Raw genomic sequence first — 22,526 nt, 5'->3', positions numbered from 1 at the left:
GTGAAGGGTTTTTAGTTCTTATAGCCTTCCTTCTCTCTGCTCCTGACAGAAATGGAATAAAGGCAGCCTATTGTGGGTTGAGCTATTACCTGATAACAGGCTGTCATTTTAAAACCATTTTGAAGTCATTTGCCACTCTTTGTAGTGCCATTGTAGTACCACTTGCGTTCCCACTCAGCCCTCCCTCGGTTTCCCCTGTCGCATACAATCCTTCCCTGGTCTCCCGCCAAAGTCAGCTCCTTATAACTGATTAAGATAAGTACTCTATCACCATCAATTAGAGCTGAATAGCTGAATCTGCATCTAGTTTTTTAAAAGTCTCCCTGTGGTGCAGAAAAAAAGCTTTTAATGTTGTTTATATCTCTATGTGGTGTTTTTAAAGTGCTTTAAGACAAACTTTAAAGGAGAACTCCGGTCAATTTTAACATTGAGCTCATTTTTTTGTACATTTGGAGTGCTGTCAATACAGAGAACAACGACAAAAATCGGTGTTGCCTACACCGAGTTATTCTATTTTTAAAATTTGCACCCTGTTGACTTCAATGGGGCAAGTTTTAAACCTGCTTTTAGCCTCTTAACATCCTTAATGTGTCATTACAAGTGCACAGCCATGTGAGTGATTCCTTCAGAGTGAACACGGGTGAATCTGACTGCAGTAGAAATACCTGTGTTTACATCCTGTTTTCGGTTGAAATCCAAAGTAGTCGATTGCCGAGTTCACGCGCATAGGTTTAGTTACCTATGATCACGCGCGTGAACTCGGCAATCGACTACTTAATCGACTAAGCAGGTTTAAAACTTGCCCCATTGAAGTCAACGGGGTGCAAATTTTAAAAATAGAATAACTCGGTGTAGGCAACACTGATTTTTGTCGTTGTTCTCTGTATTGACAGCACTCCAAATGTACAAAAAAATGAGCTCAATGTTAAAATTGACCGGAGTTCTCCTTTAAGTTGTGCAAATTCATAAGTCAACACCATTGCTGAGTATTTTCTCCTTAAAACTGCAGTGAAAAAAAGACTTTGAAATCGCTGGTGTTTCTGATGTCACAAACTACCTTGTAACCAATCACGTCAACGTGCCGGCAGGCTTTAGCATATATAACTGCTGTGAAGCAGGGGAGTCTCAAGAGAAGCCAAGTTATCCCGGTATATTTCTCTGTTGATATAACCGCAATATAGCGTTCGTATAATGTATAATATGATGTTATGATGAACTATATACCAGAAGGAAGACTGAGATAGTGAACCGGAACATAGTTTGTGTAACATTAGCAACACATTAGCTGTTTGATAGCATAGTCAGGCAAAAGGCAAATCGTATTAATTACCATTATGTGTCTGACATGAGCGATACCATTGTGCAGCGTTTACCTCAGTAAGTTGGCCGAGTGAATCTGTGAGCTGGCGTGAGAGAAGGCGGGGCTACTTAGCATATTCATGGATCTACATAAAGCAAGGGTGTAGACTTACATTCAAGCTATTTTAAGGCATGAAGAATTCTTTTTCACAGAAAAAAAAAAAAAACGTTTAAATATGTCATTTTGGTGTTTAAAGATGAGTTTTAAGGGATACAATTATTGACTACAGTGAAACCTACTCAGAACTAAGAAATTAAGTTTAGAGATTGAAAATTTCTTTGAGCAAGTGAAGAAAATGTTACTCACTTTAGAACATCATGAACTTTTACATTTAATCAATGAACAAAGGTCAGCTTTTTGTGGACAGCTACAGGTAGCAAGTGAAGCGAAACCGATAGGTGTGTGACTTGGGCACTCTTTGTTTGGCTGAAGACCAGCAAATGATTGCATTCTGGATCATCTGTGAAGGCTTAATTGTCCTGGCTTGATGGCCAGCAAAATGAGCAGTGTGGAAGCCCAATTTTAAGATGACAAGAACAGGAACTACTTAGCCCATTCAGATACTGTAGGTAGGGCCTGGTTTTCTGATGTTGTTAATCTCAAATCTCAAATAACTGGTCCTTAAACACTTCCCCCGAGTTCCTGGCTGACTTATTTGGTGCCTCTTATGGCTAAAGTGAAATGAGATTTTTATGTGTATAAAGATGGTGAAACATCCTGCAGGGTTGCTGACATATGACTCTTTGTTGGATCTCTTTAAGTTAATGAAAAACAACTATATTTGCCAAGAGATTTGTCTGTGTTTTTAAGTGAACATTTAAGGGTGCAAGTCAAATAAACAAATTTCTCCCCCAAGCTTTTTCATGTGGATTTTAAGGGCTGCATTTGATGCTTTCATAAGCCGGCGCTTTCATTAAACGGATATTTGTTTGACTTTGTATACGTTTTATGAAAGTATCTCATTAAAATAGAAAAACACATTTTAAGTCGATTTCTTGTTGGTTCCAATAGCCCATCAGGCTCTGTATGACAAATAAAACTCACTGTTTGTACACCATGATGTTTTCCTAATCTTTCCCTGAGGTAAATTTCCTTGTACCAAACAGATAAATCCTCCCATAATCCGTTGCAATTGCAGTGCGCATCAACACATTCTGACAAATTCTACAGCCTACACTAGTGACCACAAATATTCTTTTTCCTCACCAAATTGGACCCTTCTCTGCGATATAGTTAAAAAAATGATCACGATATAATGTTTCATATCGTTCAGTATCGATAATTATTTACATTTTTTATAACCTTTTTTTTTTTTAAGAAAAGTTTGATTTTAAACCACTGTTTTTTTATTTATTTATCCACATTTGTAAGGCAAACAACAAATTATATTAGTTTTAGCAGTTAAAGAAACTTTTAAACTTAAAATGTTACAAAATGTGTGCAATGTAAAAGAGTAAACGTAGAACAATCAAGGCAAACTTTGAGGTAGATCAACATCAACACATGGAGCGCACCTTCAGTCAACATGATGTGGAGTGCAGTTCATGGTTGCATAGCAACAACAGACGCCACTGGAGCGCAAGCGCTTTGGAAAGAAGGAGACTGCATTCCACACGTTTTTAGACGCGATATGTGAACTAAGATCTATGGGCGATGCTTGCATTTTAATGAAAATATTATATCGAACATTTTATATATCGTTACCGACAATGGTGTACCGTCGATAAATACCGATACCGTTTTATCGCCCAGCCCTACCCTACTATAGACTGTTTTGGTCAGTTAAAATGTGTTTCCCCCACCAATTCCATGAGCCATTCAGGAACAACACAGTCCTGGAGGGAAGCCATCATGGCTAATCTCTAGGGCAAATTTATCAGCCACTGATCAGCCCATTGACCTTCGGTGTGGTACCCCGGTATTTCAAGGACTGATGTCCCATAAAAAACAGGTTTTTGAAGAATGCCACAGTGATATAGAGACATTTTATGAGGCGGCCCCATACTTTATGACTGGCAATAAAGAAAAGGGAAACTCGGCAGAAAGCTTTTTCTCAGCAAAAACCGGAGGCGGAGAGAGGTAATTATCTGGCTCAACTTTTTTTGCTGTTACTTACAATGTCTTTAGGGCGGCAGGAGAGCTGATAGATATCGCAATACGCTGTGTTGAGTCAAAATGACGGAGGGACATTTTACTTGCGAACAAAGGGAGCCTCATTTCAGTTTGGCTGAAAGGATAGCATGTGTCTGAACTTGGAGCCATGCACACTGGGACGTGCAGTTCATCTCATTTCGGCCTCGTATTCTCCTCTCTCCCCCTCCCTTTTCTTCTTAGCTTGTTTGCCGGGCTCCTGAGGACTACCGGCTCTTTGTCTCCTCTCAGTCAGACGTATACGTCTCATATGTTTCTGATTATCAGCTCTTTAATGTTGGGCATGAAGTTATACATCACAATAGTCACAGTGCTCTTAATGTGATATAGCATGGGAGGCATTTTATCTCACGCCTGTTAAAGAGGACTGCTATTTTTCCGTTGTTTTATTCAGATGCAGATGAACTTAGGCTGTAGCTTTTACGGCATTTTCATTTGAAAATATTTTCTATTTTAGATAGGCAGGCAAACCCGAAATGGTCGAACACCCACGGAAAAACACAATATATTTTCCATTCATTTTAACCAATAAAAAGAAAAAAAAAAACATTGCAGCTTTCAGACACGACTTTCTTCTCGTTTTTATAATTAATTTGAGGCCGTTTCTATGGCGTTATTTTAATGACAAATGTGAGAGCGCATTATTGTAACGCGAGAGAGCATCCGTGTAATGATTCTCTCTGCTTGCAGGTGGATTTTTTTCACTGTACTGTAGCACAAAACTGGACGTGCGCTTTCAAATATACAGTGGTCTTATTGCTCTGGATCAGATTTTAGGTGTGCAATAATGCTCAAACTTTGTCCTGTGCACTCGTGAATCTCTACTCGCTCTTTCTCTAGAAATGTCTTCTTTCCAGGATTTAATGTTTCCAGAGGCTTTCAGACTTTCACAATTAACTGATGAAATAACACAGTGTACCTTTAAATTGTAAAGGAATAACAGATTTACCCATGTATCATGAGATAGCATTTTCAAGCTGATTTTTGTCAGGTATGGGGGTGGTGGTGAAAGGAGCGAGGACTCAGGTGCAGAGTTGATGGGCTTTTAATGATAATAAAATAAAACAAAATACAAACATCAACTACCCCAAGGGGAAAAACAAGACAGACTTGACTAGAAGGCAAACCACACAGAGAGAACATGGTATGTACATACAACAACGATCTGGCACAGGACTGTAAACACAAGGAGAATAAATAGGGAGCAAACAAGGGAGGACAGGTGGGGCAAATGAATCAATATTCAGGTAACAAGATGGGTGGGGTTGGACAATCTACAGGAGAGCACAAGGAAACACGATGACCAGCCATGTACCCAAACAAAACAAGACTTGATCACGCAGCTAATGAGAACACTCATAAGCCACGTGTTCACACAAAACATGAACAAAGAACAAGAACAAACTGGACCGAAGTGACAGAACCCTGACAATTTTGTTATTTAATAGTTATTTTTTTAGTTAAGTCCTTATCATGAATAGGCATTTATTTAATTTTATTTAGTTAACCGCTACTGATCATCAGGTAGTATAGGCTATGTCAACGAGAGAGCGGCTCGCGACAACAGTCATGGATAGAATGTGCTTTTGTTTAACTTTTGTGTAATTCATTCAAGTGCACCATCGATCAGTTTACTACGTCATCATCAGTAAACTGTGTTTGCTTTAGTCAAACAATTTTTTTTTTAAATCTTGTCTGTCATTTGTCTGACTAAACACTCCACTTGTGGGCATTAGAACTGGAAAAGTAGCCAACTACAGCACTGCATACAGTATTCATATAGATTTCCAGTTGAACACCCATGCAATTCACTGCAATCCAACCCATCCTCAGCGAACAAGTGCCTCTGCATCCTTTTTCTTAATATATTTGAGGTTTTGCTTCAAACTAAATAAGATGCGTCATGCTTGTTTATACAAACAATTTTCAGCATTGTTTGGTTGCTGCTTGGGAGACACAGGATTGTGAACTTTGAGCTGCGTGGCAAAAGCATGTACAACCCAGAAGCCCTGAGCCTGGTGGTTGGTGGAGAGATGACAGTTTAAAGGCCGGGTCACACTTGTTAGCCATCGGGCAATGCCAAAGAAAAGAAGTCAATGAATGCTCTCCTGAGCATTCAAATGCAAGAATATTTTCATAATAACATGTGCCTGCTTGAATGAAGAAAGTAATCAGACAGCGTGATTGATATTCAAAATGGTAAGCAAGCGCTGCTTTGTTTACGGTTTGTGGTCGTAGTTTCGGTTTCCCTTTTTGAATGACGAAAATAGCTATTTGATACCTACTGAAATAGACAGATCTTTACAGAATGCGCATGCTAGTTGACAGACTCCTTTAGTCCTTTTGGTGTGATCAAGCACTTTTGTCGTCGCTAGTTCTTAGACGTCGGCTTGGTGTGTCCCGGGCTTAAGAGAGAACATTTTATGACTATCTAGTGTTTTGTCACATCATACTGCTAGTAGGGTTTTAACAATATCATGTCACAATATATCTCTATCCACGATACACTTTGTTGCATTTTTGTATTGTGACAATATGTCTTGTGTATATTTCACCTAAAATAAAAATTACTGTGTGAGAAAGTTCAAAGTTTTCATAATGTCAGTACTACATTAAACTACTATATATAATGTTGAATATAATGTATAATAATGCAATGGGAGAATATTTGTGGGTCCTGATAATGTCAAATGTCTTATGTTACCAGTAAAAAATGCTTTCAACATTTTTTAAATATATCTTGTGAGTGACAGAGTGCAAGCGTATTCGTCTAAAATAATTCTGTATTTTCAGCTTCAGAATCATGAATATTTTTATTTTGGTGTCACCATTGTCCTGTGTATTGGGTTACCAGCACCAAGTACAAGTCTATTAATTTACACCCACAATGTAATATCAAATTTAGCATTTTAATCAACAGTACATTTCATGTCTTGGAGTATCGCAATACTATCGTATCGTGATATGTATCGAATTGTGACATGAGGGTATCGTTACACCCCTACCTGCTACACTGGAAAAAGTAGCTGGTAGGTTATTGGAAAAGCAGCATTATTATGAAACCAGCTGTGCTTTTGTCATGAAAAGTGAAGTTGTTAGGTATGTGGCATCGCTACATGTACTAGTTACTGCCAACACTGGATTAATTTAGAATTGATTGAACTTGGCTGTCATGCTGATCATGATTAAAGCATTTTCAATCGGACACTTTAAAACCCATGTGGTTTTTTCATCGAGATCAAAAATGCAATTAAATGCCATCTTGCCATGCATGAATCAGAGTTGTGGTTTTATTGGCGCTTAATATCCACAGTACATTCTGAATGCATTCAAAGCGCTGTCATCAGTTAAAACAGCAACAGTGTCGTTTCAGGGATTCAGTCTCTTTGCCACATGCTCATGCCCACGAACTGGAGTCTGGCCAACACTAGCCGCGTTTCCACTGTCGGGCCAGTGCGAGCGCTGGCCCCTAGGAAGCCCTGACGAGGCCCAATCAAGCCCCGGAAGTGACAGTGGAAACGCGACTGGCCCTGGCACGCACTAGCACGCCTGCTTTTGGCTTTCGCTTCTGTCTAACAATCTATGAAAAAGCGGCAGCCCTTCCGGCACTCTCAATGTCCGAATTCACTCACTCATTTTCATTAATTCCCTCAAGTAAACTATATTAGCGGACTAATGCAGGGAATAGTGAATGAGGGTATAGGGAGTGATTTCGGACACAGCTACCTATTTGAAGCAAGAAACAAAATTGGACAAAAAGGCAAGATGTACAAGACTATACTTTTTCTTTGGAGTCCAAGTACAACAGAATTCTGCTGGAGACTGAATCTTGCATGACAGCTGCCTTTGAGATGACTGATAACAAAGCACTCTCTCCAGGTATTTTAGGTATCCTTGTCTCCTGCTATACTGATATCAAGTTTCAAATCAGGATTTTGCTCAGCTGTATTGTGTGCATTTATATATATATATATATATATATATATATATATATATATATATATATATATATATATATATATATATACAGTACCAGTCAAAAGTTTGGAAACGTTACTATTTTTAATGTTTTTGAAAGAAGTCTCTTATGCTCATCAAGCCTGCAGTTAAAAAAAACAAAAACAAAAAAAAAACAGTAATATTATGAAATATCATTACAATTTAAAATAATGGTTCTCTTTTTTAATATATTTTAAAATGTAATTTATTTTTGTGATGCAAAGCTGAATTTTCATCAGCAAGTACTCCAGTCTTTAGTGTCTTATGATCCTTCAGAAATCATTCTAATATGATGATTTGATACTCAGTTATTATCAATGATGGAAACAGTTGTGCTGTTTAATATATTTTTTTGGAATACTTTTTTCAGGATTCATTGATGAGTAAAACGTTAACAGCATTTATTCATAAAAACAGCATTTATTCAAAATAAAAAACATTTCTAACAATATAAATCGTTACCATCACCTTTTATCAATTTAACGCATCCTTGTTGAATTAAAGTACTAATTTCTTTAAAAAAAAAAAGTTATTGTTCCCAAACTTTTGAACGGTAGTGTATATTGTTACAAAAGATTTCTATTCTAAATAAATACAGTTCTTTTTCACTTTTTATTCATCAAATAATCCTGAAAAAAGTATCTCAGGTTATAAAAAAAATATTAAGCAGCACAACTGTTTCCAACATTGATCATAAATCAGCATATTAGAATGATTTCTGAAGGATCATAAGACACCAAAGACTGGAGTACTTGCTGATGAAAATTCAGCTTTGCATCACAAAAATAAATTACATTTTAAAGTATATTAAAAAGAACCATTATTTTAAATTGTAATAATATTTCATAATATTACTGTTTTTTTTTATTTTATTTTTTTTTAACTGCAGGTTTGATGAGCATAAGAGACTTCTTTCAGAAACATTAAAAATAGTAACGTTTCCAAACTTTTGACTGGTACTGTATATATATATATATATATATATATATATATATATATATATATATATATATATATATAAAGAACAAGCTCTTCAATACGTTTCACCCTCTGTTTCAATAAGGAATATGTTAGAAAGGAAATTTGCTGTCATCGAGCCATTTCAAAGGGTAGAATCTGTATCTGTAGATTTTTGAATGGCTGTTCCAGTTGGCACAAATAGTAATATTTTCTCTAGTAATAATGCTGTTTTTTTAGCTAGGGCTGAATTGTATTTTGTTGGGAGCTATATTTATATATGACTTATATGTTTACCACCTCCGCACTCTGTTTATTCATTGTATTTGAATCAAATAATCGTATTTAGCAGCTCCCTTCAGTGTAGCTGCTTCAGTTCATAATTTTTGCTCTTGACTCCAGCCTGCCTAGACTCCCAGCCAATGGCCAAACAAAATAAAGCCTTGAAATGCCACCATAACATCAGTGAAGCGAGCCTAGTTGCCATTGGCCAAATTGGTCATATCAAGGGATTGTTTCCCTGACAACTGTTTGCCTAAAAAGTCAGTACAAAAGCTTTTAAACACCACCGTTGAATGAATGATAACCAAATATGCAAATATAAAAGAATATCATATATTTTCATGCTGGTTTGCGGTTGTCTTTTTTTATTTTTTATTGTTAAAGGCTTTGGATTCTAATAATCTGAGTCATCACTCATATTTTCATTTGACTTCCTCCCACCAGCCTCTGTTCTCACTTATTTTTTCATTTGTCTAGGCGATGTTATCCCCGGGAGGTATGACTCTAAATGAGAGCGTACCTGCATATCATTACATCATTTTCCAAGTTGTACTGTATGACACAGGGCCTGCTTCCCTTTTAAGCACCCTCTCCCATAATTCATCGGTGCTAGGCTCAGCATCTGACTGAATCCTTTAGTCAAGGGCTACAGAATCAAACAGAGATTGCAAACGCTAGTGATTAGGAGAGAGTTGGAATGGATAAAAATCTCACCAGACAAACCAATCCTTAAAGCCTTTTACCTTGAAATAAAAAAAGTCCAGCCCTCCGAGAGTGCAAAAGAAGCCACTGCGGTTAGTATAACACAGGTACTGTGATGTGCTCAGATCAGTGTCCAAATAAAGCGAGCCATCAGACTTCCAGAGTCAATTTACTTTTTCCAGCCCACACTGCAGTAGACGCAAGCTCAATAAGCAATAGATAGCAGTAATGTAATTATAAAAAGCCTTAGCCTTAGGAAAACATATCCTTATGTTTTTGGCCTCTTAGGTTTGTTTAGATGTCTCATTGGAGACACTAGTTCACTGTAAGCCTTAGTGCACGATTGCTAATTTTTCGATAAAGTGGCTTTGAGCAGATTGTGGAAGATATTTTTGTAACCAGGCATGACGAATGCAGATCAAGAGTTTCCTGCCATTAGTGGGTCTCTAAAAATTTCTTAATTATCATTATGGAAAATGGTAATGTTCATTGCATTATGTTTGAATGGGGAAAAGGAGGGAAGATAGATTTATAGAATCTTCCAGAAAGCAATAGAGCTCTTCAGTTTGTAGTCGTACTTGGAAGATAAATAGCTAGTTAGGATTTTTGTTTTATAGTTGCAGTTTTTGATTTATGAGTCTAGATTTATGAGTAAAATAAGATCTTCAGGAGACTTCCACATTTTCTACACTACCAGTTTTGGATCTGTAAGATTATTATTATTATATTTTTTAATTAGTTAATACTATTATTCAACATAAAATTGATGCATAAAATGGACAAAAGTGACAGTAAAGACTTGCATTATAACTACTGTAATGGCTGTTTTATATATTCGTCAAAGAATCCTGAAAAACTGTATCACAGTTTCCACAAAAATATTAAGCAGCACAACTGTTTCAAACATTGATAATAATACAAAATGTTACTTGAGCAACAAATAAGCATATAAGAATGATTTATGAAGAAAAATGTGCCACCATTACATTAGTTACATTTTAAAACATTAAAATAGGAAACAGATATTTTTGGTGAGCAAAGAGACTTCTTTCAAAAACATTAAACATAAAGTCTTACCAACCACAACCTTTTCAAAGTTAGTGTGAATTACCACAAGGATGTGAGTTTATGTAATTTATTTTATAGAACGTGAAAGTCTCTTCAAGTAGTTGTAACATGTATGTTCTGTGTTCCCCCCCTCATTATGTTTCATTTTGGTTTAGTCCTGTGACCTAGTTTTCCCCAGTCTGTTTGATTAGTCATTTCATTCACCTGTTCCTTGTCATTCTCTCATCAGCTCCCTTTGTTTTCCCATGCATTCATACCCTGTGTTCTCCCTCAGTCTTTGTCCGTTATCGTTAATGTTATGATGTGTTTAAGTGAGTTTTTAATATTGAATACTGATATTCGTCTTGGCCATCTCCATCGTGCTTTTCAATACGCCACCACGTACCGTAACAGTAGTATTGTAAGACCTTGTTTTACTCCTAAATTGAAAAACACTGTTCTAAAAACCTAATTAAATTTCCTGATGGGGAATACTGACCCGCAGTGAATCAGCCTTCTGGGTAGACCTATACTAACCCACGTCATGACTGAACAGATCTATTATTTTTGGAGCTAAATCGAGGCAGATCGCAGTTTGGTCACAACTAGCTGTTGTGCTGATGTTAACAGAAAAAATAAGGGTTAATTTACTCTGAATCTAAAATGTCAAGTAGCTTTTGGCCCGGTTTCACAGACAGGGCTTAGACTAAGCCAGGATTAAACCATAGATCAATTAGGACATTTAAGTAATTTTTATAAACATGCTTAGAAAAAAACATTACCGATGTGCATCTTAAAACTAAAAAGGCACTGATATATTTTTAAGATCAGTCAGTGCAAGTTTATTTCAGTGGAAACAGCTCAGACTTACATTTTAGTCTAGGACTAGTCTTAAGCCCTGTCTGTGAAACCAGGGGTTTAAGTGGTGGGTGCAACTCTGCCTAGTTCTAAAATGTAAAAAAACACACACACAAAAAAAAAAAACACAAAAAACCCCTCTTTCTTTAACCTTAAGTATGCCAAGGAAAGATTCTCATTTTTTAATGTGACAGAAACTTTTTGCTATTTGTCTGTCAGTGGCATCCTCTCAGTAGGCTCAGAATCTTTAATTTCCCCCTCTGCTTGTTTCACAACTCCCAACATTTTGAAATCAGCTTAATTTTCTCCTCTTTGCTCGACAGACACGTCTCCGATAAGGCTCACATGCTGAGATTCCTGCTCCACTATACTGATGCAATCAGTACGTGTGCTCGATGCCTAGATAGCTAGTGCATTTTCTGTCTTCCTCCCTGTCTCTGTCTTGCTCTATCTCAGCTTGTAATTATGTGCAGTGTTAGATTACTTCTGAAATTTAATCCGATACAGACTACAAATTGCATGACTAAAATCGTTATCTTTTAAACTAAAGCAATAATCCACCATTGGCAGTGAATTACAATGGTTTTACCATGGGTAAGGGGTGTTCTTAGGCATGAGCCATATGATAAAAAACACTAATGTGCATTATCGATAACTGGCAAGTGGTAATGTTGATATTCTCCAAATGAATATTTATTTCTTACACTGTACATTAGTGAAAGACCTGCAAAAAAGACATAAAAGGTTTGTGCCAAATACTAAAGAAGTCTGTAAATGGTAGACACTTTTGCGACCAGTTCACTTCTTTTCACTTTACTTCAGAAGGCCTTTATTAACCCGCCAGAGCCGTTTTGAGCACTTTTATCATGGATGGGTGCGCTTTGATGGACTTCCAAAAAAATATACCCATTGACTCCCATTATAAAGCCTGGAAGAGCCAGGACATTTTTTATTATAACTGAAAGAAGAATGTCGTAAACACCTAGGGTGAGTAAATCATGGGCTAGTTTTCATTTTTGGGTGAACTATCCCTTTAAATCTATTTAATACCTATTCTACAAACATGTCATGAAAAAAAAGTATCATATAAGAAGTGTTTCATAGAAAATTTATTTACGAATGATTGCAATTTATTAACATTCACAAGTTTAACTATCAAATTTGATGTTTACGAAGCGTTTCGTTACGTTTTGCACGCAAATTACTCAGAATGCTTATATGAGCTTCTTCTCTTGTCATACTGTACATTTAAAATGTCTTAATTTGCTAATCATTTTCAACTGATTTGAGTTTTTTTGGGTTTGCTCCATATCCTTTCCAAACCCTTGGCATTGCTTGACCTTAGTTATTTAGGGTTCATTTTTTTCTTCTTTTTTCAGTGCCTGACCGTAATGCTATCGCACTGTGATATTGTGTCTTGGACATCCATATCTACCTAATACATACATACCTAATTTTTCAAGTGGACTAAGATATGATTTGGCTTCTTGATTTTCTTTCTGTTAGGTGGCTACAATTAAAAGATGTGTGCAGTGGTCCTACTTGCCTTTAAGTGATGGTGACACTGAACGCTACCTACTCATTGAATGTATGCAGTGTGGGCACTCTGAATGATCAGCATTATTAATGTTATCTAGTAGCTCAGCAGTTGGCCACTATCCTGTGAAACTCCTACTTCACTTACAGTAGGATTATACACATTTTTTTATTGGCAGCTGAGAAAACGGGCGAAGGACAATTCAATTATGATGCCTCAAAACCTTACTATGTTAACTTTCCCTGAAGGCCAGAATTTGAAGTTGGGACAGTTTTCCATGCCAGAGCATATCCTTAATTAGTTAACGGCTCCCGAATTGCCGCTTACCATGTCAGCATGTATTTCAGTTACTTGTTCAGAGTTTCATCTAAGCCATCTAACTCTCACTAAATTGATATGGAAAAACCAAGGAAGTGGTGTAGAGTAACTGTAAGAGTGTAGCCTGGCTAACGTCAGACCTCGTCTCATTGAGACGTGGTCTGGGAACCACATGTTCATTTTCTCGTATTTGAGGCGTGGTTTACGAATGCCCAGAGCCGTTTATTGGGCGCTACGAATGTCTATCAAATGCGCCTGTAAGTAGATCATAGCCAATCGTTTCAATTATACCAGATGACGTATGTAGAGCATAGACCAGGGAACGGCAACTGGCGGCCCGCGGGCCAAAACTGGCCCGCCAGCAATATTTTCTGGCCCGCCGGATTATTATGGAAGTCCTAAATGCTGCACAAAACTCTTCCAATACTTGAGAAAAGCCGTAGTCGCGCGGCGATTTCACCGCCGCATACTGTGTGAAACACACATAGGGAATCATGCGGCGCGGGATTACATTTTAAAGTATAACTGTACGTTCAAACCGGACGCGAATAGCGCGTCAAATTCGCGCCTGCCACGTCTAGTTACGCTTGACCACTTTGTGTCCATTCGCGCGTCAAAAGACTGTAGCGGTCAGAACTCTGGTGTACTTTGGACGGAGCGGGCGGTCTGACTGACAATAGCCCATTCCAACACCTTTTGACAGCGTATCCGCACTTAATTCTGACCACCTGTAGGCTACACCTAGCTCTGAGGAGCTGTTTGGTACTGAAACCATTGTCAGCCAACAACATTCTTTTTTTGCAAGGATGTTTGAAATAGTTCGGCAGAAAATAGTCTACTTCATTTGTCAGTAGGGCAATATGATTTTCGTTTAGGTTGCTTAGAAATTTGAGTGATAGGCTGCTTTTGTCCTATTTAATTTATGTTATTTATATTTCATAATTTTTTTCTTTGGCATTTTTTTCTCTGCTGACAGTAGGCCTACAATGTTAAAATAGCGTAATATTTATATTGACAGACCTCCTTAAACCTTAGGTGTGTATGTGTGTGTCCCGAATAAATAATAATAATAAAAAAGGAATAAAGTTCCAAAGTCGGACTGTAAGCGAATGAGGCATGATTCACACCTTTATTAAAATGGCTGTAATCTGTTACCACAATAGTACTTGATCTGTTTTAAATTATTTCCTTGATATATGCTTAAGGTGTTAAATTCAAAATAAAAAATCAAAATTAAAATTAGTCTAATCCAGTAATAAATTTTTTCTATTTTTGATCTGAGCACAATCAGAAAACCCGTCGTTATTTGTTTTTTCATTTTAGTTCAGGAAATAAATAATGGAAAAACAAGTCGTTTTTCATCTTTTTATTTTTGGTTTTAATTTGAAAAAACGATTGAACGAATGATCCACGGACAGTGACGGACCCATCATATTCTGCGATTATAGGCCTATATAAGAGTATTTAATTTGTATCCATAGGCCTACTCTGTGTAGCTGGCCCGCCACCTACTGGCTAAAAAAAATATTGGCCCTCGGCCAAAGTTACTTGCCGACCCCTGGCATAGACAGTAGATGTAGAGCGACAGAAATTCGATGAGGAAGAAGACGATGGCTGAAGAAGACTAAACTACTTAGAACACTATCTAAGGCTGCATCGAAAGGTAACTTTGCGCCTGCCATGTTGGATCCATAGATATAATCAAACTGCTTCGGTGTGTCGCATAGACGTCGTCATCGTCTTGCTGCTCCCTTCCCGTTCTGTGATTGGTTCCCTTTTTGAGGGGAAAATCTGGTCCATGGTGTCCAGGCTGCCTAGCAGCGTGAATAAAATCGTGCTGCGCTCAAGGCAGCATGGGGAAACCCAGGCTAGTAAGAGTGGCCATCAAGCAAGCAAAAAAGTTTTCCAGTGTATATTTGAGTATGACTTTAGAGTTCAGCTTTTGATTCTTTAGTATCTTCTGCTAACCAGAGTCTGCTTATAAAGAATAATGTAACCATAAAAAGAAAACCCTTGGCCTTTTATAAAATTAGATACTAACTCAAATGAAGGTTGATCTACTCTCCCACACATTAATCATTAAGAATAGAGAAAGTTATTTTTCATTCTGTAATATATTTTCTGGTCTGTATTCTAATGAATTACTAATTGAAGCACCATATTTTTAGTCAAAATATTTAAAGCTGCATTCCGTAACTTTTTGGGTTAAAAATGATCAGTATATTTTCAAAATAAATTTTTGAGCAAGTACATAACCAGTGTTTAAAACTATCTGCTTGCCTTAGCTCGATTCAAAACGGTAATGTTTTTAATTCCAGTGGTACTGGTGGATTTCCGCGGGAAATTCGAGCATGTCTTTGCGTCATTACGTCACACCTGTACACGTAAAGAAGGTGTATCGGCTAGTTGGCTATATTGCGTGTGAGGATGTTGGCGGTGGAGATTTAGGCTATAGGCTTTTCTCACAGCACTTGATATAATTAAACTTATCAATTTGATGGCGGATCCAGAAAGGTTCAAACGACAATCACCAGTGACAACTGGAGATTCACCCATTGTAAAACGCGAAAGACTTCGTACTTCGGAGTGGCTACAGAAAAAAAGAGACTGCAACCGGGCCCATGTGAAAACAAGGATAGATATCGGAAGGGCATTAAATGTAGTCACGCAATGCTGATGTTGTTAACATTAACAATTTGAGAACAAAGTATAATTTGCACAGTTTGACGTGTTATGATAAGCGATCGTTAGATTTAATCAGCGCGATTTACTGAAATGCCTTTTTCCCCTTAGTTGGTCAGACCAGATCCACACCGGCGCGGTGACTGACAGCCGCACATTCTCCTCAAAACATGAACTCCTCAGAGGCACAACCCACGTAAAGTTGATAATTCCGCGAATAACTGCAATTGCAGATTTCGAACAGAGATGGCGACAAAGAGGAAAAACTACGGACTGCAGCTTTAAGTATAGTGTTTAACTAGTTATCTTGCAATCATTCAAAATGTGCTTTGTATAGAAAAAATTGTAAGGCTGTCTGAAACTTAAAAAATGGTGACAGAAGCTTGAGTGTCACCTCTTTTTTCCTGTCTTAACACTTTTTTTAATGCATGATTTCACTTCATATCCCCAAACTATGTTTGAGACCAATTGTTTTAATCTATATTTGCAAATACATGTGGTATTATGCACCTTTAGGTAGATGCTTTTCAGTGAGAGAACAGTCTTGGCGTCCTTCTGACAGTTGTAAATTAAAAAGTCTTAGCTGTATCCAAATTGTGTACACAAAATTTGAATTAACCCAAGCAAATTATCTTGGCTCACCTGCTAATTAGGCTTTAAATACAGTTTATGAACATATGCTAATTTCAGAGAAAAAGAGGAGCGCTTTAACTGATCCAGTAGAGATGGAACAGTTTAACACGTTCTCTTTATAACAGTCATTAATGGATTTACAAGTTATTTTAGTTATTTAGTATTTTAGTTATTCCTTCTGCTCTATTAATACATCTAGGACTTCTGCCTGTGTGTGGAGCTTTCCTTTTATATATTTATTTTATATAATCGTAATATTGTAATATAATGGATATTTGATCCATTTGAGTTAATATGTCGTAAACATGGCCATACCATGGCCAAATTATTCAAGTAGTGTCAATTTGTCAATCTAAAAATAATATAATTTACCTATATTATCCTTCATAACATGATCATAACTATCATGGTTGGCCAACATGTTAATATCATTTCTAATATCTACTTTTTTTTAATAATCATGCTTCTTTCTTTAATCTGCTTTAATCTTATAATGGCTTCAATTCATACTATTCTGTTAAGTTATTCTACAGAATAATATTAGATTTTTTATTCTACAGAATAATATTTGATTTTTAGTAAGTTTGAACAAAGGTTCACTAGAAGTTTCACTATCATTTTAAGTACACATTGAGCATGTAAACATTTTGTTTGACAGAGACACAAAGAATTGCTGGTTTACTGCCATTTTTCAAAATGCCCATCTGATTCTTCCAAATGGCTAGATGTGAAATCCTGCTTGTTTCCAAGAGAAAGACAATGTCTGCAAATGAATGCATTTTTTAGGTAACACTTTTGAAAAGAAATTTCTTGGATCAACTTGAGTTAATCAGTCTGGGTTTAGCGCAATGTTCAGTGAATCTTTTGTGCTTTTTTTTTTTCTCTGATTTTTTTCTTTTCTGTCTTTACTCTTTATCTTTCTCACTTTTTCTTTCTCTCTTCCCTTTTTTATTGCTGCCAAAAAGAATAATGTTTTAGTCCCACAGGAAAATAGTCTTAGAGTAAAGTTTTACTCCCACCTTTCTTTACTGACATTTTGCATTACTCTTCTCAAGATCTGGCTCGCCTGAAACAAAACAAACTGATTCCACTATATTAACTCAATATTCATGAGATGATTTGATTTATTATAGGTGATTATTACATTAAAAGAATAAAAAAAAAAAACTTTCTGTATACAAATGCTGTAGAACAAGTAGAAATCCCCAAACTCAATCTATATTCATTGGCAAAAACCTTTAAATAAACCATGAAATACTTTGTTGCACAATGGTATATAAGCCTCTTCCTGCTGTGCTGTAGTGTCTGCCTTAAGCACCAATAACATTTGTCTGCCACCAGCTGTCACAAATCGCCAGCATCTCTTTCTCTCAGACTAGCGCTGTGACGCAAAATCAATGGAGCCTCTTGGGTCCTTCCATCACCCCAAATATCTGCAGTGAACTGCTGGTTGAAGGCATTCAATAAAAGAGTCCAGTTGCCTTGAGATGGGATTGCAGAATAGGGCGTGGAGACAAATGATCCTTGCTTTAGAGCATGCAAGTTGCTAGGTCGGGTTTAGAGCTCTTACTGTCTGATAGATGGATGAGTGATGTCTTTCCTGTCTTCTCCATTATTTGGCAGTCATTGACAGCCGGATGCTGATGGAAGGACTGCAGAGATTTGGTGCCATCCCGACGTATCTTCCGGTCCGATATCAGGTGTTAAATGCGGAGTCTGCCTTCTTCCTGAAAGAAGCCAACCAGGACATCATGAGGAACTCCAGCTTGCAGGTTCGTACAGAACTTTTCTTTATCCAACAAGCCAGAAAGATGCCGTCGGTCAATGCCAGTTACGGACCGTTGTATGTGGAACAGCCCGTGCCCATGGAGCTTCTGGGCCCGGGACTCTTCAACAGCCCTTCATCCACGTCTCCATCATCCACTTCCTCTCCACTCTTTAGTTTTAATTGGAAAGTACAGACTTTCATTATCAGTGAGCGAATCCATCCCAGTTGGCCAAAGGTTCAGGTTCTCTTCTACTTAGTAGGCCGAGACTGGGACGACTACAGTGCCATGGACAAGTTGCCGTGTGTCAGGATGTTTGCCTTCCATGAAACCCAAGAGGTACGAGGCACCTGTCATCTGAAAGGGGAACTCGGACTGTGTGTGGCTGAACTGGAGCCACTGCCTAGCTGGTTCAGTCCCCCTAGTGTCATACCAGGTCGACAGAGATCTCCTGAGCTGGTTGAAGGCACACCCGTGGAGCTGTATTACATGCTACAATCCACTGACACTGGGGAATGCAGCTCTGAGGACTCCCGCAAGACCAATTCCATCCGCACTGGCCAACTGGGTCCGGCCGGTTACTTCTCAGGGCCCACACCCATGCGCAGGATCGGCAGTGTACGGCTGTTCCAGCCGCTCTCTGAGCTGCGTTTGGACAGTAACTTTGTGGTGATGGTTCCCTCAAGACCCATCAGGCAGAGAGAGACGGTGTCAGGCTTCCTCGCTGTCTCCACCCTTTCGTCAGTAGAGATCTTCACTTTAAGGTGAGTGACCCCTGTTAGAAATGCTTTTAAATATTTTTTTACTTTGATAGCTGGACTTGACATCCATTGATCACCATGTAGTATTTCATGGAAAAGAACAGATCTGACATTTTGATAATTACACAATATCTCTCTAAATGCAAAAAACCCTAAACAAAACTCTTTGACGACCATTTTTTGCTTCCAACCGTTAACCCCTTAAAACTATTTGTGGCATTGGAAATATTTCACCTGGAAAATTTTGCCAGGAATTTCTAAGTATCAAAATTTTTTTTTTTGGGAAGTTGTATACAAAATCCACTTGTCTTAAATCCACTTTGGTTTGAGTGGACATGCTGCTTCTGAGGCAGGATGAATAAATTGACAATTTTAGTTTCTGTATGGCTCTTGAATTTTGATGATTTCATGCTCTCAAAATTCATTGTGGTTGGCACAAACCGTGTTTATCATCACTGCATGTGATCCCACCTGCTCCCAAAGTCCTGGGAATATCAAATAATTTCAAAAGTGCTACTTCTCGGCCTGGAAAAATCCCACAAATTAATAGTCTTAAAATGTCATGGAAATTACTATAGTCTACTTCAGTGGTTCCCAAACGTTTTGAAAGCATGGCACCCCTTTGTAGCGTTTTCTTTTCCCCACAGCACCCCAAATTTTGTGTCATTTAACCACTTTTTACACTCACTGAAGTTAGCTGAGCACCGTGTGGGACATGCCAAAATCACATATATCCAATCAAAGAAAATGGTATAAAATGAGAAAAAACACATTTCAAGAGATTTATCATTGTACTTATATGTGTGTAAATGTTTGTTCATTTATTATAAAACCTCAGAATTTCATTAATTTGCATTATGTTCATGATGACTGAGTGATTCTGATGAGTACACCAACAGCACTTAGTGATTTTGACCCATACATAAAATTAAATCTAGATGAGCAAATTAAGCAATAAGCCCCGTGTTTTACAGTGGATTTAGAACAGCTAAAGGGTGTTGTTAGGCACGACGCGGAGGAGCTTATTGCTTTTATTAAACGGTTACTCCATAAAAATATTTATTTTAATATTTATTTTATTAATAAATTAAACACCAGCAACAAAAAATATAACGTTATAACCATAGACTGTAAAAAAAGATGGACGACGCCCCTTCGCTCTCTTCCATTGATGAGAACTGAAGCCGCCAGTGTCCCGATATGGCGCTGACATATTGGAACTTGAGTCTGCGCAGTAGCGATCTCGGGACCAGACCTGCGCAGTAGTGAGCAGGAAGTAAAGCCGCGAAATCAACGCTCCGCCCTCACTCTCGCCGAATGCACTCAGGGAGAGTGCATTCTGCACACTTTTTTAAAAATTGATTGCAGTACGACAAGAGGCTTGTTAAAATAAAGTAAATACAATCTCCTCAGTCCTCCGAAGATCCCGAAAAAAATGTCCGTTGGTGCTTCAGTGACTACTTCGCTCAGAGAACCTGTCAATCACAGCTGTCAATCATGACGTTACACCACCGCATCACGTAACTAACTAAAAACCAACTTATTTTTGAAACAGACACTTGAACTTACATCAGCGTGATAAAAACGACAGCAAATGAAAGAAACCAACTTTGGAAAAAATATATTTGAAGTGTAATTTAATTGTTTAGTTGGTCTCACGTCCCGTTGAATAACACGGGGAGGCGGGGCTTATGACCTATACTAGGACCAGTCACCGGGGGGCGATCGAGACGTTTTGGCTTCACTTTTCAGGGCTTGTGCGGCACGCTTGGTTATAACACGTTTATTCCTCCGCCAGGCAATTTAGTTCCAAAGAGGTTGCTAAGCAACACATGCAGCAACAAAGAATCACAAACGGTTGAGGATGTAGTGTAACAACGCCCAGTTCCAGGAATGCACTAATATTTTGTTGGTAGTACCAGTTTGCAACAATTATTAGTTAACACTAAGTTGTTAACACTTCAGAAAAAATTATTTGTCGTTACACTACATCCTTACGCATCACTTTCTGCCAGGACTTTTGAAGTGACGTCAACGTGTGGGTTAGCAGTAGCATGAGCCGTCAGGCAAGTGTTATTTAAATAAACTCCTGATGTACTTACAAACTTTCCAATGCCTCGTTTTATGAGTACAGAACCTATTTGTACTACTGTAGAAGTTTGGTACCATTCTGGGCATTATTAGTGGGGTAATTTACGAGATACATCATAGGATCCATTAACGCCTGCACTAAGCCATCTGGTTGATATCTCTAAATAAGCTCTAACTTTAATATTGTTCGACCAAGGGAAAAAAGACTTCTGGGGGGGTGTTTAGCTCGAGGTCATGGTGCAAAGGACCCTAGGCTAATTTTACTCCGAACCATCCCTATAATTAGTAAATGCAACTGAATACAAAATAATTAATCAAGGAAGAGCTGTGTAAACTACACAATATGATTGTTTGAAATTAATTTTCCTTACAACCCAGTATGTAAAAGTTAGAAAATTCTTTATTGATTCATTGAGTGTTGAGCTCTAATTAGAACAAGCGGATTTGATGAAGCGACTAAAGACATTCTGTGCTAGTGAGTAAATGACCGTGAGAGAAATTAATGTTCACTCCTGTTTGTATTCTCACGCCTGATATCTAAATTATGCTTTGAGTTATACGCTGACAGCCTTGGCAAATTTGTCAACCTCGGTTAGCATTAGCTTACAGCCGGCCACTATCTCATGCGTGATTAATGAACTTTAAGCATTCCAGTCTCAATACAAACCAGTTTGCAGCGATCTAATTCACTTGTGAAAATGGGTGTTTACTAGATCAATGAATGAAGCTTAGCATGCAGAAATAAAAACCTCAGAAATGAATTGCCTTTGATGTAGACATAAATAAAGAAGCTACTGGCTGATACGTTGTTTTTGGAAATGTTCTCCAAGGGTGCTCTAACTTTAGAAACAGTAGTTTCTAATAGAGTTATTAGGCCAGCTTTAATTAATGCAGAAAGAAGTTAAGTCCTCAAAAGCAAGTACATTTGTGATGTCTTGGGTGATGTTGTGCTGTGGGAAACTGTTCAGTGATGGTGATTCCTCTGTAGTTCCTCCTGTGTTCATACAGGGTGGTGATAAGATCCTATATAAAAGGGTTTGTTTTTTTGTTTTTTGCCTTTCCTCTACTTGATGCCTAAATGTCTTTGTGATGGCTCCAAAGTCCCCTCAACCCCTGGAGATAGGCACAGCTCTGTTCTCAGCTCGGAGTTCCAACCAAACAGTTTTTTTAAATAGTGACCAGCTGAGCGCTGCTGATATGGCTGTTTCTCTAGGGTCCCTGTCTGTTGATGTGTCTTGTATGTGTGTTGTGTATGTGTGTGTGTGCTGGGGAGAGGGAGAGGTTACGATGGGCGGCGGAATACGGTTCAAACTGGTTGTGTCGCTGGTGGTGTTGGAGCCAGATCTCTTCATCTTATCTTCAGCCTATAGGGATAAAAATGC

The 22,526-nt window shown here is 37.9% G+C and overlaps 1 protein-coding gene across 1 annotated transcript in view; it reads left to right on the top strand.

Moving 5' to 3' along the window:
* Window positions 1–22,526, top strand: part of LOC307144304 (transmembrane protein 132C) — a 130,239-nt gene that overhangs the window by 23,697 nt on the left and 84,016 nt on the right. Inside the window, exon 2 of the mRNA XM_079846571.1 lies at window positions 18,150–19,056. Coding sequence (XP_079702697.1) covers window positions 18,150–19,056 — 907 coding nt within the window. The remainder of the gene's footprint in view (window positions 1–18,149; window positions 19,057–22,526) is intronic.

The sequence above is a fragment of the Squalius cephalus genome (assembly GCF_949319135.1).
Source record: "Squalius cephalus genome assembly, chromosome: 17".
Lineage (NCBI taxonomy): Eukaryota > Metazoa > Chordata > Actinopteri > Cypriniformes > Leuciscidae > Squalius > Squalius cephalus.
Note: the sequence above shows the minus strand (reverse complement) of the source record. Positions and strands in the feature narration are given on the sequence as shown.